The sequence below is a fragment of the Thalassophryne amazonica genome, chromosome 8 (genome assembly GCF_902500255.1).
Source record: "Thalassophryne amazonica chromosome 8, fThaAma1.1, whole genome shotgun sequence".
NCBI lineage: Eukaryota > Metazoa > Chordata > Actinopteri > Batrachoidiformes > Batrachoididae > Thalassophryne > Thalassophryne amazonica.
Window position 1 is genome coordinate 37,393,235 of NC_047110.1, and position 18,121 is coordinate 37,411,355.

The 18,121-nt window shown below is 41.3% G+C and overlaps 1 protein-coding gene across 2 annotated transcripts in view; it reads left to right on the forward strand.

Annotated features, from left to right (window-relative positions):
- Nucleotides 1–11,577, forward strand: part of LOC117515438 (uncharacterized oxidoreductase YjmC-like) — a 47,303-nt gene extending 35,726 nt beyond the window's left edge. For both annotated transcript variants that reach the window (XM_034176002.1, XM_034176003.1), the window contains 4 exons: nucleotides 4,204–4,322; nucleotides 6,934–7,029; nucleotides 10,199–10,309; nucleotides 10,453–11,577. In XM_034176002.1, the coding sequence (XP_034031893.1) occupies nucleotides 4,204–4,322; nucleotides 6,934–7,029; nucleotides 10,199–10,309; nucleotides 10,453–10,518 (392 nt within the window). In that variant the 3' untranslated portion in view covers nucleotides 10,519–11,577. The remainder of the gene's footprint in view (nucleotides 1–4,203; nucleotides 4,323–6,933; nucleotides 7,030–10,198; nucleotides 10,310–10,452) is intronic.
- The last annotated feature ends 6,544 nt before the right edge of the window (nucleotides 11,578–18,121 follow it).

Below are 18,121 nucleotides of genomic sequence, written 5' to 3' on the forward strand. Positions count from 1 at the left end.
TGATGGCAAACATGGAACCAGAGTGCTGTGTTCCTGCCTTTGCACAGCACCTGTACTGGACATCAAAGAACAACCAACGTATGGACCGGACTGACGCCATATGTGTCCATCCGTGCGTCACCCACTCCCATTCAATCACTCCTTCGCTCGTCCTTTTTTTTTACCAGACTCACTGACCTCATGTGCGTGTTTGTGCTAACATGAGGAAATGACTGCTCTGTGTGTGTGTTTTCATAATAAGCCGCTACATGTGCGCACATATGCACGCGTGCATGTGCTCAGCTGTCACTGGACAGTTTTACTGCCAGCTAAACTTCACTGTGTGTGCATGGACATGCATGTGCGTGCACACGCAGCAACCCTTTGCTGTAAGTCAAAGGACCCATTTGCTTAAAAGTCTGCAGTGAGCTTTCCCATTATATTCGTCAGACGCAGCCTTTCGAGCAAACTTTAATTTCTTTTATCCCCTCACATGGCAACTCTACATGGTGATTTCTAGTTGGATTATCCCATAGGATTTATTTATGGCGTAGTTGTTACACAGCATCCACAGGCTGCGCAGTCCTGGCTTCTGACGCCTTGTGCTGAGAAATGCTGCTGGAGGTGAGATTTATGTTTCATATGTTGTCATGGCGAAACAGTTCCACATCATATATCCAACAGAATTAAATGTGATCAAGCAATACTTTGTTTATTACAGCGGTGAGATCTGTTCAGCTCTGAGCCTCTGACGTGATGTGTGACGGCATACGCACCTGCCCGCCAGTTGCCGTGGTGTCGCAGATCTGATGGGCACAATATTTCACATTATTTATGTTGCCCATGGGGAGGAATATTATCTGTACTGTAAGGACTATTAATGGATATAACAGCCTGTCCAGATCTGCAGCGCCCTGCGCTGTGCGACACATTGACCCGCAGTGGGCACGGTGCTTTTGGTTTGTTTGCGCTATGTTCACATCACCTGCACATGGATGGCTGTCTGCCACATGCATATCAACGATCAATGGCTTCTTTTGCGCTCTGGGGGGGGGGGGGGGGGGCGTACTCTGTCACAACATTTGTTGTGTGCACATCAATGAAAATGAAACTGAAACTGAAAATGAAACAATGAAAACACACTTTGTGGACATATAAGCCTGTTCAGATGTGCTTGCTGCATGTGTGGTGCAACACACTGACCCGCAGTGGACACGGTTGTTTTGTTTTGTTTGTGCAGTGTTCACATTCCCTGCACATGGATGGCTGCGTGCCACACACATAAACATTTCCTATGTGGTGGAGTTCGAGTGACTCACTTTTATTGGCATTCGACCCTTACAGGAAGAACGAGATGCAGTTTCTCCAGGTCTTGGTGTAGTTAACTGGGACAAATGTTTTTTTTTTTTTTAAACCTAACCTATTGTATAAACTTTTGCAATATAAACTTTTGCAATGTGCAATATGCGCACCCCTGTGGCCATAGAATATATATACAAGGCACAGGGTCGGCAGCAGCAGTGTTAGAGTATTAAGAAGGTTCACAGTTTGGTGGTGGATGTTGAACTGTTCAACAGTCTGACAGCATTCGGGTAGAAGCTGTTTTTCAGTCTGGATGTTTTTGCCTGGATGCTGCACAGCCTCCTTCCAGAGGGAAGGGGTGTGAACAGACTGTGCTCAGGGTGGGTGGAGTCTCGGAGGATGCAGGTGGCTCTGTCTCTACATCTGGAGATGTAGATTTCCCCAATGGGTGGTAAACTGCATCCGATGGTTCTCTGTGCAGACTTCACCACCCGCTGCAGCGCTTTCTTCTCTGCCACCGTGCAGCCACCATACCACACAGGGAGGCAGCAGGACACCACACTCTCTACTGCACAGCTGTAGAAGGCCCTGAGGACCTCAGTGTTCAGTCTGGCCCTTCCCAATTTCCTCAAAAAATAGAGATGTTGGTTGGGCTTTCTTGATGACAGCCGTGGTGGTGTTGTGCCAGGTGAGAGTGTTGGAGAGGTGGACTCCAAGATACCTGATGGAGGAGACGATCTCCACCACTGCTCCGTTGATGTAGAGGGGGGAGGGGGTGGTGGGGTCTGACGTGTGGAAGTCAACAATTATCTCCTTGGTCTTCTGGGTGTTGAGGATGAGGTTGTTGTCTCCGCACCACTGTGTCAGGTTCTCCACTTCTCGCCTGTACGCTGTCTCATCCCCTTGGCTAATGAGCCCGATCATTGCTGTATCGTCTGCAAACTTAACAACAAGATTATTCTTGTGCTGGGCTCTACAGTCAAAGGTCATCAATGTGTACAGCAGTGGTCTGAGCACACAACCCTGGGGTGAGCCAGTGTTCAGGATGATGGTGGAGGATGAGGTGGTGTTGATCCTGACACTCTGTGGCCTCCCAGTCAGGAAGTCCAGGATCCATTTGCACAGTGCTGAGGGGCTCCTAGTTCAGCCAACTTGGACACCAGTTTCTGTGGGATGATGGTGTTGAACGCAGAAGTGAAGTCCAGGAACAGCAGCCTTGCATAGGAGTCCTTGTTCTCTGTGTGGGAGAGGGCCTGATGCACCACGGTGGAGATGGCATCAGCTGTGGACCAGTTTTGCCTGTACACGTACTGGTGCTCATCTACAGTCACACTGATGGTCTGCTTCAGGCGCGTCATCACCAGCCTCTCAAAGCACTTTGTGGTGATGGGGTGAGTGCGACTGGCCTGTAGTCATTGAGGCAGGATGGTGCAGAGGTCTTTGGCACAGGGATTATCCTTGATGTCTTGAGGCACGGCGGAACTCTGGCTTGGGACAGAGAGGTGTTGAATATACTATATATATCTATATATATAGATAGATAGATAGATCTGTGTCATCATGTTGGCTATGAAAAACAATGCCACGGAGACATCTATCAGATCTGATCACATCTGTGACATTTCATGTCATGTACAAAGCTGCAATCAACAGCTGAGCTGCACATTAAAACAGTGTGCTGCACACACACATTCAGGTCCAAATTCCCAGACTCTCTCAAAGTAAAATAAATATTTTACTTTCATTGAAAGCTCCATTGAAAGCAACAGCAGCAAAATATGGAAAAAAAAAAGAACATTCGCTCACCTAGTTGTAAACATTTACAAATAATAAGTCCACAACATCAAAGATGCCCCTACACATGCATCGTGCTTGCAATCGGGAACCAGTTCATTAAAGGTCCACTAGTCCTCGCACAGATGGAGAGCTAGAGAACATTTTCAAGTTCCACTAGACCTCAGGTACAGATGGCCGGCCATAGAATGTCCAAGTCGTGGGCACATAATGTCAGATCACAACTCTGCCTTCAGCTCAACTTCTGTCACAATTGTGGCACGTTAGATAGAGAGTCCATTATCTCCTGAAAATAGCGTCTTCTGAGTTTTTCCAATATAAGACACACATCTGTGTGTCCAGGCAGTCTGTAAAAACAGCGTGGTGGAGACAGTCCACGTCCATCATCACGGCAGCAATAAACCAGCATCCTGGGACACAAACAGCAGCATCACCACACTATAGGTTCCAAAATCCAACAGACTCTAACAGAGTTAAGAGTTTTGGGGTGAAGTGTGTCGAGCCATCACTTTCAAAGAAAAGCTCCAGAGCTTTGTGATCAGACATAACTGCATTTGTTTCCCTCTGTCTGTCAGTCATTGGGAGGTTTCTGTTTTGCTAATATGTATGTCACATGCCGAGAATTGCCATGTGAGACATTTTCCGCAACTGTTAACTCGCTCAGGGAGAGCAATAAAAAACATCACAGACCACTAATTATGAGCGCATGTACGCAGAGAGACTTACAATCATGAATACTTTGATGTTGTTATGCTAACTAGGACGTTAAAAAACGTCTGACATGTCTTTTAAGCTTGTGGTGTGTTTTTTGTTAGTGTTGTTGTAGCAGATGGTCATTCCACTGTCAGATCTACGAGAGGTTTCTTCCAATAATCAAAAAACAGTGAGGGGCTTTTTTCTTCCCACTGTCACCAGAGTGCTTGCTGCTGATGACGTAAATATGTAAAACTATCGCATATAACACAAACATTTAAAATATCCATGGAAAAGCAAACCTGGATAATCCCTGAGGAGGATTTTGTGACCCCACTGAGTTTCCCGATCCCTAGATTGGGAACATCTGGTTACGCTTTGTTGAGTTTTCTCACATAAAGTGACTGTTGTGTGTGGTGTCTGTGTTGTCTGCAGGAGGTTACAAAGGTTATGGACTGGGGATGATGGTGGAGGTTTTCTGTGGCATCCTGGCTGGTGCCAAGTACAGCAAAAATATCCGCACTTGGAAAGTAACCGATAAAGTTGCTGATTTGGTATGTTATTGAGTTTACTGTTTAAAATAGGATATTCTAAGATCTTTGTGTACTGCAGCTGTTGTGGGTACTATTTTGTTTAATTTTTCCTTAACAAGCCTTAAAAATCCTAACTTCTGCCTGCAAAAATGGATTCCTTTGAAAAAAAAAGTGGAAAAGGATTCATCTGTAACTGATAGCAGCTAACTCCTAAAATTGTCAAAGCAGGAAATTTTGAAATTGTGTTAATGGTCTGCAGCATTTTTTTAAATTTGCATGTGTCTGTATTGCATTGTATTGGGGCAGCATGGTGACATGGTGGTCTGGTGGCCTGTCCAGGGTGCACCCTGCTTCTCGCACTATGACCGCTGGAATAGGCTCCAGCTCCCTCATGACCCTAAATTGGACTAACCTGGTATAGAAAATGAATGACTGACTGTATTGTGTTAATCTATATTACTCATACTAAACAAAAACATAAACGCAACACTTTTCTTTTTCTCCCATTTTTTCACGAGCTGAACTCAATATTTACTATATACACAAAAGACCTATTTCTCTCAAATATTGTTCACAAATCTGTGTTAGTGAGCACTTCTCCTTTGCCGAGATAATCCATCCCACCTCACAGGTGGGGCATATCAAGATGCTGATTAGACAGCATGATTATTGCATAGATGTGCCTTAGGCTGGCCACAATAAAAGGCCACTCTGAAATGTTCAGTTTTGCTTTATGGGGGGGGTGTCAGAAAACCAGTCAGTATCTGGTGTGACCACCATTTGCTTCACGCATTGCAACACATCTCCTTTGTATAAAGTTGATCAGCAGCGAGACACCATCGAAAGTGAGCATTTGTCCACTCAAGTTTGAAGATGAACTGAAGTCAGGTCGAGACCTCGATGAGGACAGTGAGCTTGCAGATGAGTTTCCATGAGATGGTATCTGACAGTTTGTGCAGAAATTCTTTGGTTCTGCAAAGCAGTTGTTGCAGCAGCTGTCCGGGTGGCTGGTTTCAGTCGATCTTGGAGGTGAACATGCTGGATGTGGAGGTCCTGGGCTGGTGTGGTTACACGTGGTCTGTGGTTGAGAGGCCGGTTGGATGTACTGCCATATTCTCTGAAACACCTTGGAGATGGCTTATGGTAGAGAAATAAACATTCAGCTCATGGGCAGCAGCTCTGGTGGACATTCTTGCAGTCAGCATGTCAACTGCACGCTCCCTCAAAACGTAAGACTGTGACTGTGGTTGTTTGTCTGTTTGTGGCCCTGTGACAGACTGGCATCCTGTCCTGGGTGTACCCCGCCTCACCTCACGCTCTATGACTGCTGGGATAGGCTCCAGCCCCCCACAACCCTTAATTGGACTAAGCAGTTGAAAATGAGTGTGTGTGTGTGTATATGTGTGTGTGTGTGTGTGTGTGTGTGTGTGTGTGTGTGTGTGTGTGTGAACACAACTGAAAACAGATTAAACTTTCAATAAAGACTTATAAAAGCCAAGAAATTTTTATATGTCAATACTTAAAAAAAATGTAGCAAAACTGTAAACAGATTTTCCCTGAAGGTCAGCTGTCCTCCATATATAGTACAAATGCCCACATCTAGAACCCGTGGTTCCCCAGGGGTCAACGTCCTTGTATTATAGTGATGCAAATGTGTATGATGTAACTTTAAGGTTAAAGTGAAAAAATTTGGACGATGAGCATTGACATGACTTCAGATGAAGTGCCAGATTTGTATGTGTCATGTGTCTCGCTGGAGAGGTGTTCCGGGCACGTCCCATTGGGAGGAGGCCCCGGGGAAGACCCAGGACACGCTGGAGGGACTACATCTCTCGGCTGGCTTGGGAACGCCTTGGGGTTCCCCCGGAGGAGCTGGGGGAGGTGTGTGTGGATCGGGAGGTCTGGGCAGCTTTGCTTGAGCTGCTGCCCCCGCGACCCGACTCCGGATAAAGCGGAAGAAAATGGATGGATGGATGGATATTTTAATACATAACGTACATATACGTACATATTCATAATGTAAACACAAATATTAATACCGCTAAATACGAGGTCTGTTAGAAAACTATCCGACCTTTTATTTTTTGCAAAAACTATATGCATTTGAATCATGTGCAATTGCATTAGCCAAGCTTGAACCTTCGTGCGCATGCGTGAGTTTTTTCACACCTATCGGTTGCGTCATTCGCAACCAACAGGCAGATATAAAGTTTGCATTAATGTTATCTTGGTTCTTCCTGGATGGTTCTTATGGCAACTGATCCAATCCCAAGCAAGGACTATTTGTATATAAAAATGTATTTCCTAAAATGATACATTTTGGGTTTCAAATTAAATTTATGTAGCTTTTTACCCCTCAAAATCCTCAAAAAGCTTCTGTCCCCCACGAGGGTGTTGCCCCTCGACCCCACCAGGGGCCCTACCGCCCACTGGACCCCCAACCCAAGGATTTGAACCCCCCCCTTTCACATTCCTATATACGGCCCTGTGTGTTGTTCCTAATATTGAACGGTCAGTGTTATCATAAAGATAAGGATATTCAACAAGTCCTCCAGAGTTTCATCACTTTGAAAAAATTTTCAGTTTAATTTGGGTCATGTCACCGTCGTCATCATTTATTTTGTGTTTTCAGGGCCAGTGTTTTGTGGCGATTAACCCAGAAAATTTTGCTGACGGGTTCAACGACAGGATGTCTGACCTGATGTCCATTCAAAGACAGCTGGATCCTGTGAGTGATATGGATTTAACTTATTGAATCTATCTATCTATCTTTCTATCACCCAGTCTCATGCTTTTTTTCCGTGCCCCCATTACGAAATGAGTCACATTTTCGTTATGTTCTTTTAATTTTATTACTTGAATCCTACCCCTTCTCTTAATTGGCCTTTCACACCGGAGGCGTCAGCTGTGTCAGAGGTGTCACGAATTGGTCTAAAAAGCATTATTTTCAATGAGACACGTTGCTTTTTAGACGCGTCAGAAGCGTTGCATCAAAAGCCGAGCTAAAGTGACGCTTCTGACAGGAGTGCACATTGCTGCTTGTTGACAGGCTGCTGCGGGCAAAGTTCAACCCAATCCAACTTTTGCTGCTCTGAGCTGTGACGTAGCTTCGCGCTGTTCAATAGAAACAAGGCGTCAGGCCAAAACACGGATTGCAGAAACCACTGATTTGTACAAAACAATTATATACAGATCAGTGCCAGAAACGTGTCACAGGACTGCAAGAAAATCCTTGCGAATGTTTTTTTTAACCTCAAACTTAATTTCTGATTACTGTAAAAAAAAAGTTTAGAACACTTGTAATTAAAATAGTTATAAAATAAAATAAAAGATTCTTTAGAAACCTTTCTTCATCTGTAAATTAAAACCATAACTTGCCTGTTATTTCAGATTAGTTGATTTCTTGTTTAACATAAGGAATCTTGGACATGTATTTTTAGAGAAATAAGATTATTCATATCTGAATGAATGAACGGTTTATTCAGCACGCACAAACAAAATCTCTCATTTACAAAACAAGTCAAGAGAAAACAAAAATTAAAACATAGAACAAAACTCAAATAATTTACCAATTTAGTGCGGCTGAAAGGGTGTGGGCAGAAGCAGAAGCTTATAAACGGCCACCCCGTACATGTTTCTGTGTACAAACAAAAAATAAACACAAAAACAAATACCAATCAGTAATGTAACGCAGTGAAACAAACAAAGTAATACAACAGACAAACAAACAAAAAATAGCCACACAGGCAATTTACTTAATTACTCAAACTATAACAAGTTAATATATTATTTTTATACATTTTGATAAAAATATTTTTATATATTTTGAATTTGTTGGTTCACGATATGGTTTTTTACTTATCAGTCTTATAGGTTTTTTTGTAACAGAAATATTTAATTAGTATTTGTTTTATATGTATTTCCCCAAACTTCAATGCAATAAGTCATATAAGGGACAAGTAATGACTGATACAATGAAACCAACAGATGGTGGGGGACAAAGTACTGTAGTTTGTACAAGATAGCAATAACTTTTGATATTTTGGACTCAATATGTTTTATATGAGTTTTCCAACAGAGCTTATCATCAACAAAAACTCCAAGAAATTTAGTTTGAGATACAATTTCAATTTCAATGCCATTCAACAATAATTTACTGCTTACATTTCTAGGCTTATTTCTAAATATAATGCACTTAGTTTTACTGAAATGAAGTGATAATTTATTAGAGTCAAATCAATATTTAAATTTTTGCAGTTCCCTCTCCACCAAGTCCAAGAGCTGTCTCAAATTATCTCCACTACCAATCACAGTTGTATCATCAGCAAACAAAATACAATTCAACTTAGAAACCAAACCTATATCATTAATACACAACAAAAACAATAATGGCTGAGAACTGACCCCTGGGGCACTCCACACGTAATCCTCAAAAATTCAGATTTTATCCCACCAAGATGAACACACTGATACCTATTACATAAATAGCTAGCTATCCAGTTAAATCTCATTTCAACAGAAAAACAGACACTGTAAATAAATACAAATGTTTCTTATAAATACAACAGGAGATAATTTAACAATGACTGCAGTGTATTTGTAAAGTAGGACTTATGTGACATAAACTTCATGATGAAATCATTTTTTTAACTGAGTCATTTCAACTTGTAATGGAAACTGTTACGTACTTTTTTCACTGAGACTGTTGTATGGCTGGGGGGGCCTGGCTGCTGGTTTGTTTGCCTTTTGTTTCCTCCCAGGTGGCATGCATTTGGGACTGAGTGGCTGTGTTGCTGAGGCTGTTAGGACTTCACCCTGATCACCTGCGACTCGTCAGGACTCACAGCTGAGGTGCATCTGGAGGGATTGGAGTATGTTGGCATTTAAGACTGAAGTGCACAGTGTGCATTTGCCAGAGACTCGACCTTGTGACCAGACGGGTGAGATCGTCGTCTTGGGAGCCATCTCATCAGCAGCGGACGCTGAGAAACGTCCAGGTTTGATGCACGGTCTGTGAAAGAGGAGAGGGTGAGGTCTCACGCTCGTCAGCACACTTCCTGAGGTACGTTGGATTTGTGACTAACAGTTATACAGTCAGTAAATGTGGTGTCCCTCACACCTTATTGTATTGAGCTGTATGTTAGTCATGTATCAGCTTCCACTGCTGTGGTGATTTGTGAACGAGATGTTCCATGCCTGCAGGTTGGAAGCTGATCAGTAATCAAGCCAGGAAGTGTTTGCTGTTTGTACACCTTTAAGTGTTCTGTGTGTAGAGTGTGGACTCACATAATGGTTCCTTCTTTCACAGACTCGGTTGTTGCGGCCACCTGGGGGGTGTCGGCGGGGTCCTTGGGTCCGAAACAGCTTCTGGCTCCGGACCATTAGCGCTGCTGGGAGCGCACCACGCCAGACCGCACCTTTTTGTTATATTATGATCACTGTTATGTATTAAATTCAGTTAGCCTTTGTACCGTGCTCTGCTTATTTTATACTGGGTCCTTCAAACGCTGGTCGGTTCTCCGAGCTGCGTCCGACACATAACAGAGACAGCAGTTCATTTTTTAGAATGTATCATGAACCATAGATTAATTAACTTTTCGTAATGCCATCACAAACGTCCGTGAGATTATGAAACTGTCAAACCGTAATTTCCCTGAGGAAGTCTTCCCAAAGAATTAATAAACTTCTATCTATCTATCTATCTATCTATCTATCTATCTATCTATCTATCTATCTATCTATCTATCTATCTATCTATCTATCTATCTATCTATCTATCTATCTATCTATCTATCTATCTATCTATCTATCTATCTATCTATCTATCTATCTATCTATCTACCTACCTACCTACCTACCTACCTACCTACCTACCTATTGGCGCTGTCCTACTACAGGCTAACTCTGCTGCTCCTGTGTTGGCTGCTGGAGATCCAGAGAAGATGAATATGAAGCGGTGTGAGGAGTTAGGTGGGATCCCCTACCACATCAACGTCATCAATTACATGGTGAGAACTGTAAATTAAAGAATGGATGTAAAAAAAAAAACGAGTTGATTCTCATGCTGTGAAAAGCTGCAAAGATGTTCCACACTTTTCTCAAGTGATATCCTTATTTTTCTTTTAATGCCTATTTGCATTTTACTTTTCAGAATAACTGTGCTCAGAAAATCGGTGTGAGCCAACTGCTGCCATGTGACAAGCTGACCTCCAGTTAGACTGTGGAGTCAGGATCATTGGACACTTTATTGCATCAGGATGTCAATCGAGCAAGTTCGTGCAATAATTGAAACACACAACGTAGAATTAGAGTCTATCAACAGCCTTATTCCCATTCTTCAAGCGTTACAAAGAACATATTTTGAAGCAAGTAGTTACTGTACACATAAAATGATGCAATATCTTTTACTCATGACACTACAATATCTCAGTATATCTGAAACTACATGTAACTGTATTCAGAATATCTACATCTCTGACAGAACATTTACACTTTTTCACTTTTTATTTTATTTTGTTTTGTTTTTAAAGATGTTGAGTGATAAGGTTGTAGACAAACATTTGGGTACCCACTGAAAAATTTGCACAGATTTTTATGATGCAAAAAAAAGAAAAACGTCAATATTTAAAATAAATAAATAAATAAAGGAAAAGAAATGTCTACAACATGATCAAATTTAACGAAAAATCTCTTGCCATCCTCTTCATATTCACTGACTTGGAAATGTTCTTATATGGGCCTAAAGGTACACTTCATCAAGCCGTGTTTGTATCTGCACACTCAAATATTTTATATTTATTCAATATAGATCTCACTGAAGAGGAATGATCATCACTTATTTTATTTTGCTTGTTTCTTTTATATTATTTTACTCAACAAAAAGGCAGATTTGTTTCTTTTAAATTCTGATTTGATATCATAAAAAATTCATTTTTCCAGGTGTAACCAAATTTTTGCATCCAAGTGTAGCTTGTAAGAAACTTCACACTTAAATTTGAAAAAAAAAAACAAACAAACAAAAAAAACCACAATAATAAACCACAAGTGTTAGTCCTCAACAAACTGTGGTAGACCGGAGTGTTTCCAGCAGTAATGCCACCAAATTTTATATGTGTACACGTCATTGCCTGTTGTGACACACAAAAATATCATTTTAAAAAGAAATATGGATTTAATTTTTTTAATGGAGAGTGTTTATTTTCTATGAGATCATTTTAATCTGTCTATCTATACAATTTGTTGTGCTTCATTCAATAAATATTACATGGAAAATGTTTTTCTGAAGCTCTGTTCATCTGTCTGTCTGTCTCAACCACCAGATATCAATATAGAATCAATTTTAAATGTAACTCCATTTGATGTTAATGTATTGAAATAAATAGATGAATATTCATTTCTGGCTCTAAACACAGAGATCACAATGTGCTTTATCTTGATGAGCTATAACATATAGCTTAAAGTGCACCACACAGGTGGATTTGTGGTATATCCACTTTCCTATTCATAAAAACATATGAAATCTGAGCACAGACTAAGGCACAGGGCAGAAAAGGGTTGTATGTGTTTGGGTTTGAATGAAATTACTCAATCAGATTGTCATCTGTCATTCCTTTTAAGAGCAATGTGGGTTACAATAGTAAGTCCCTTCAGCTGCTCTCTTGTTTTTCACTCAGGATCACCACAGCAGATCTAATGAGGATCTGCATATTGATTTGGCACAGGTTTTACACCGGATGCCCTTCCTGACAAAACTTCACATTACAGTAGTGTTCAGAATAATAGTAGTGCTATGTGACTAAAAAGATTAATCCAGGTTTTGAGTATATTTCTTATTGTTACATGGGAAACAAGGTACCAGTAGATTCAGTAGATTCTCACAAATCCAACAAGACCAAGTATTCATGATATGCACACTCTTAAGGCTATGAAATTGGGCTATTAGTAAAGAAAAGAAGAAAAGGGGGTGTTCACAATAATAGTAGTGTGGCATTCAGTCAGTGAGTGCGTCAATTATGTGGAACAACAGGTGTGAATCAGGTGTCCCCTATTTAATGATGGATGAAGCCAGCACCTGTTGAACATGCTTTTCTCTTTGAAAGCCTGAGGAAAAGGAGACATTCAAGACATTGTTCAGAAAAACAGCGTAGTTTGATTAAAAAGTTGATTGGAGTGGGGAAAACCTATACGCAGGTGCAAAAAAATTATAGGCTGTTCATCTACAATGATCTCCAATGCTTTAAAATGGACCAAAAAAACAAAACAAAACAAAAAACACAAAAAACAGACGCTTGGAAGAAAATGGAAAACAACCATCAAAATGGATAGAAGAATAACCAGAATGGCAAAGGCTCACCCATTGATCAGCTCCAGGATGATCAAAGACAGTCTGGAGTTACCTGTAAGTGCTGTGACAGAAGATGCCTGTGTGAAGCTAATTTATTTGCAAGAATCCCCTGCAAAGTCCCTCTGTTAAATAAAAGACGTGCAGAAGAGGTTACAATTTGCCAAAGAACACATCAACTGGCCTAAAGTGAAATGGAGGAATATTTTGTGGACTGATGAGACTAAAATTGTTCTTTTTGGGTCCAAGGGCCGCAGACAGTTTGTGAGACGACCCCCAAACTCTGAATTCAAGCCACAGTTCACAGTGATGACAGTTAAGCATGGTGGTGCAAGCATCATTATATGGGCATGTTTCTCCTACTATGGTGTTGGGCCTATATATCACATACCAGGTATCATGGATCAGTTTGGATATGTCAAAATACTTGAAGAGGTCATGTTGCCTTATGCTGAAGAGGACATGCCCTTGAAATGGGTGTTTCAACAAGACAATGACCCCAAGCACACAAGTAGATGAGCAAAATCTTGGTTCCAAACCAACAAAATTAATGCCTCACAGATGTGAAGAAATCATGAAAAACTGTGGTTATACAACTAAATACTAGTTTAGTGATTCATAGGATTGCTAAAAAAGCAGTTTGACCATAATAGTTTTGAGTTTGTAGCATCAACAGCAGATGCTACTATTATTGTGAACACCCCCTTTTCTACTTTTTTTACTAATAGCCCAATTTCATAGCCTTAAGAGTGTGCATATCATGAATGCTTGGTCTTGTTGGATTTGTGAGAATCTACTAAATCTACTGGTACCTTGTTTCCCATGTAACAATAAGAAATATACTGAAAACCTGGATTAATCTTTTTAGTCACATAGCACTACTATTATTCTGAACACTACTGTACATGGAGAAATGTGGCAGGGATGGGATTTGAATCGGGAAGTCTCTACACTGAAACCAAGCACATAAGCACTTGGCCACCACACCGTCAATGTGGGCTACAATCTGATATGCTAATATTTAAATGTCAGACTCAGGTGGCAGCAGTGAGCAGTTTTGTGGTGACATACTGGATTTGCGCATTGTACAAAAATGTCAGAGCAGGTATGAAGATCATTTTAGGGAGAGGCAACCACCAAAGGTCTGAGGTGAAGCACTTAAGCGTAACGTATCCTCCTCTTCTGTCCACCTCATATTCCATCAGTAACAGACAGCCACCACACCGTGACCACCCTGTGGCCAGGAACATTTCCACATACAAACCCTGGGAGAAAGACAACCAGTGTAAGGGCCCCTTCACACATAACACGATTGAAGCCGACTGGTGCACAAAGGAGGAATCATATGCCACTCGTCAAAAATCAGAGCCACCTTGAACAGCAGTTGACACAACCATTCGGGCACAGCACATGCACTCTACATTCACATGCAGCTCGCGGTGAAAACCCATTCGAACAGCGTGCAAGATGAGGTCGCACTGCCATTTGATTGCGTTCGCAGCATTCGCACAGCGTGTCGAACACAGGTCGGACATTTCGTTCTGCAGCTGAGGAACTGAACAAAATCATCGGCCATGTCGAACCATGGCCGAATGGTGCGATCGAGGCAGCCTTCACACCTGCAGTCAAATGTCAACGAATCCTGGATGAATGGCCATTCCACCCACTCTTGGCCGGAGTTGGCCAAGGTCCAGGTGCCACTCACAAACATCCAACACCACTCACGGGGCACTTACAAAAGGTGGGACTATTTGCGCAGCGGGCATGAGAGTAGAGTGCAGACGACCACTTTCGACCTGGCTGTGCAAATGACCTCACATTTTCTAAATGCCCCACGAGTGTGCCGTTACCATGCAACACAAATATCATGCAAGTGCCCCCTCCCCTGGACGGCTGTCATGTCCACTGGAACAGCTGACCACTGTGTACTTGCAACTCAGCTGGAGAACACATATCGTGCCATGAACACCATGAACAACACTCCACACAAAATACATGTGTGGGTGGTCTCTCATGCTCTCATGGCATGATGATAATTACGTACAGACAAGGGGGCCGCATGGCACGGTGTAAACTTTGTTATGAGCCGGCCACCCAGGCTAATGTCACTGCACACTGAGTCGGCTGCAAACTAACAGTAACACTTTGTGCTACACTGTGCACTGCTTTGTGCCAGTGATAAGATCCCTTTGTGTCTGCTGTGTTATTAGACATACCAAATTTGTAATATAAATTGAAATGTCCAGTATATAAAATAAAGGCTATGGAAGAGACCTTCCTAGATGTTTAAAAAGCACCATTGACATGATCTTTTAATGGGAAATAACAAAAGATGGAATTAAAGGGGTGACACTATCCTGTTTATGTCAGTACTTGGAATATGTGTACCAGTACATCCAAATGAACTGATTCAAATCACACCTGTGGAAGGGAACGTGAGATTCCTCAAGGCTTAGTGCCTGGACGGTTGCTGTTCATTTTACAGTATCTGTCAATGACATGTATGAGGTCTTCAAAATACTAAAGAAGGTGTTATTTACAGATATTTCAAATGTATTTTGTGCAGTGAAAGAATTTAAAACAGCCTTTGGACATAGTGGAATAAGATGTGAAAATAATATAGCATTAGTTTACTTCTAACAAATAATCACAGAATTTAAGTAAAACTGAAATGAATAATATTTGGGAATCATTTAACTAATTTAAAGAAGAAGCTTATAATGAACAATATAAAGTAGAGATAGAAAGTGTAATTGGAATCAATTTCTTGAAAAAAAATTGCTGGAAATCACATATGTCAAAGCTAAAATATCTAAACCAGTTATTATACAAAGACAAAGATTTATTAAATCATTTATTGTAGCTTATGCTGTTCAGTCATACTTCCATACCTAATCTGTGAAATGGAAGTGTGGGAAATACTTATAAAACAAATTTAAATAAGCCAGAAGAATTGTAAATAAAGTCAAAATGATTTTGAGACATATAGCAGGTGCTCATGGTGGCTTAGTGGTTAGCACCGTTACCTCACAGCAAGATGTTCCTGTGATTAGTTCCCACCTGGTCCTTCCTGTGTGGAGTTTCCTTGCTCTCTCCGTGGGTTCCCTCTGGGTGCTCCGGCTTCCTCCTACTTCCACAGACAAAACTTTAAATTGACCATAGGTGAATGGTGTTTGTCTGTCTACATGTGGCCCTGCAATGGACTGGCAACCTATCCAGGGTGGACCCCATCTCTGTGATCCTTAAATGGAATGAGGATGAATAAAGATGATGAATGAATGTTTACACTGAGGAGTTGCCCTATTTGAGAAAAAGTCCTGGTGGCTTGCATGTGAGTGGATTCACCACTAGATGGAGATCAAGCAAGAGAAAAAAGTATTTGTATTCTTTACTCCACATTCAAATACATGCTGTTTTTCCAAAGTATTGTTTATTAGTATTTATGAAAAAAAAAAAAAAAAAAAAACAGGTCTAAACTGCACAGCAGGTAGATCTGTGTGGAATAGAATTTGGACTCCCAATATATAGACCAGGGTTTAAGTCCAAATCTGTGCTTCTCGCTACCTGTGTGTGTCCTTGGACAAGACAGTTCAGTTGCATCATGGGTACCAGCCTTGGCTGGGGAAGCAATCTCTCTTACAGGGGAGTCTAGATTCTCACACAGTAAATTTTGCAGAGTAAAATATACTCTGCCAGGATAACATTTGGTCCCAGTCCAAATAGAGTTAAATACACTCTATTATAGAGTGAAATCAGCTCTAAAGTCTTGTCAAATCAAGTTATTTTCTAGGCCAATAAGAGTCACTCACAGCATGATAGAGTTGATTTTACACGGTGATAGAATTGATTTAATACTATGATAGAGTATATTTTACTCTATTTGGACTGGGACCAAATGTAGTCCTTACAGAGTATATTTTACTCTATAAAATTTACTGTGCATCTGCTTCACTCTACGGTATGCTGGGATAAACAATGGCTCAGTGGGCCTCAAGGCTCGGATAAGACTTCAGGTACTGAAATGGTACTTACTGATGTTAAGTCAAAACTAGATTTGTGACAAAACAAAATTCATTTGTCAGCTACAAGTACTCAGGTGTTTTTTTTTTCAGCACCAAATTCTTACAAGATACGAATAAGGACAAACCTCAGAGACACTCTGAACTGACCATAATTAAAACAAACAAATGCTACCACCACCAATAAAAACAAAACAAAGCATAGAACTACAAATTGAGTGCATGACACTAATGCAGTGACCTACATGGAAAAATATATATTTGATACTATGAGATGTAAGATATCTGTTTAGAATGCTTAAAGGTGTACTGCCACTGTTTTTTTTTTTAAAGATTTAAGTCATAAAAATAATTTTCTTTGGCACAATAATTTTACTTCTTAGCCTTTAAAAAATGGATTCATAATATAACATTGTCAATATGATTAAAATGTGCATTTTCTGGAAGAAATGAGTAAATAGTTCCCCTGAAGGGAAAAATTTCAAACAGATGGCCTTAAACTATGTTCGGTAGCGATCCATACAGTCTGTGATAGCAACCGTAGATCATGTGGGGGTGGGGGGACTTGCACCAAGAATGCTGGGAAGCACACAGTGACAGCCAATCAGAGTAGAGAATGGCAGCATGACATCATATGGCTGCCCGCTCAAACAAAATAAACCAATAAAGCTGAAATGAATCTAATATATTTGTATATATTTAGTAAAAGTTAGCAAGAAATAAACACTTCTAAATCTAAAAACGCTGTTTTTGAAACCAGATGACACCTCTGAAGTGTTTTACAAGACACCTTACGACAGCTGGCATGCTTGTCCCATGTACTCACATCACACAAGGTCGTAGGTAATTTCCGTTAATTTCAAAACCTCTTGCATGAGCACACACGCTTCCTCCTGTAGACAGCATTAAAAGGAAAATAGGAAAATATTCATTATGGAATTCTCCGTCTGTCAGAGATAAGAATGAAAGAGGGTGGACCTTGCAGTGACAGATGCCCAGATCAGAACCATAATATCCCGTGCCAAAAGTCCTGGAGCCGGGCCTTGGATCCTGGATGTCGTGTTAACACTCGGTCGGCTGCAGACAAAAGAAGAGAAATCAACAAATCAATGTGCTTTCAGCCACACCCGGGGAGGGAAAGGGGGTTGGGGGAAAAGTGAGCACACGGCTGGGCCAGGTCTGCAAGTGGGTGTGAAGGGGATGCATGGAGATTAGGTTCACGCTGGATGAGAGTCCAAGGATTATGGGGCCAATTCAAATACTCCTTACAGGGGCCAGACATGGAGGTGTGTTTATGCAGGGACGGGAGGATGGACAGAGGGCGTCTAATCTGCCCTGGCCTTGGCCCTGTACCCTTGTGGGGATTATCTTGGGCCCAGTAAAAGCCCACAGAGTGGGGCTGCTGGCTAGGATTAGGCAGAGTCTAACAGGTGTTCCTTTTTTTTGTTTTGTGCTGCCGA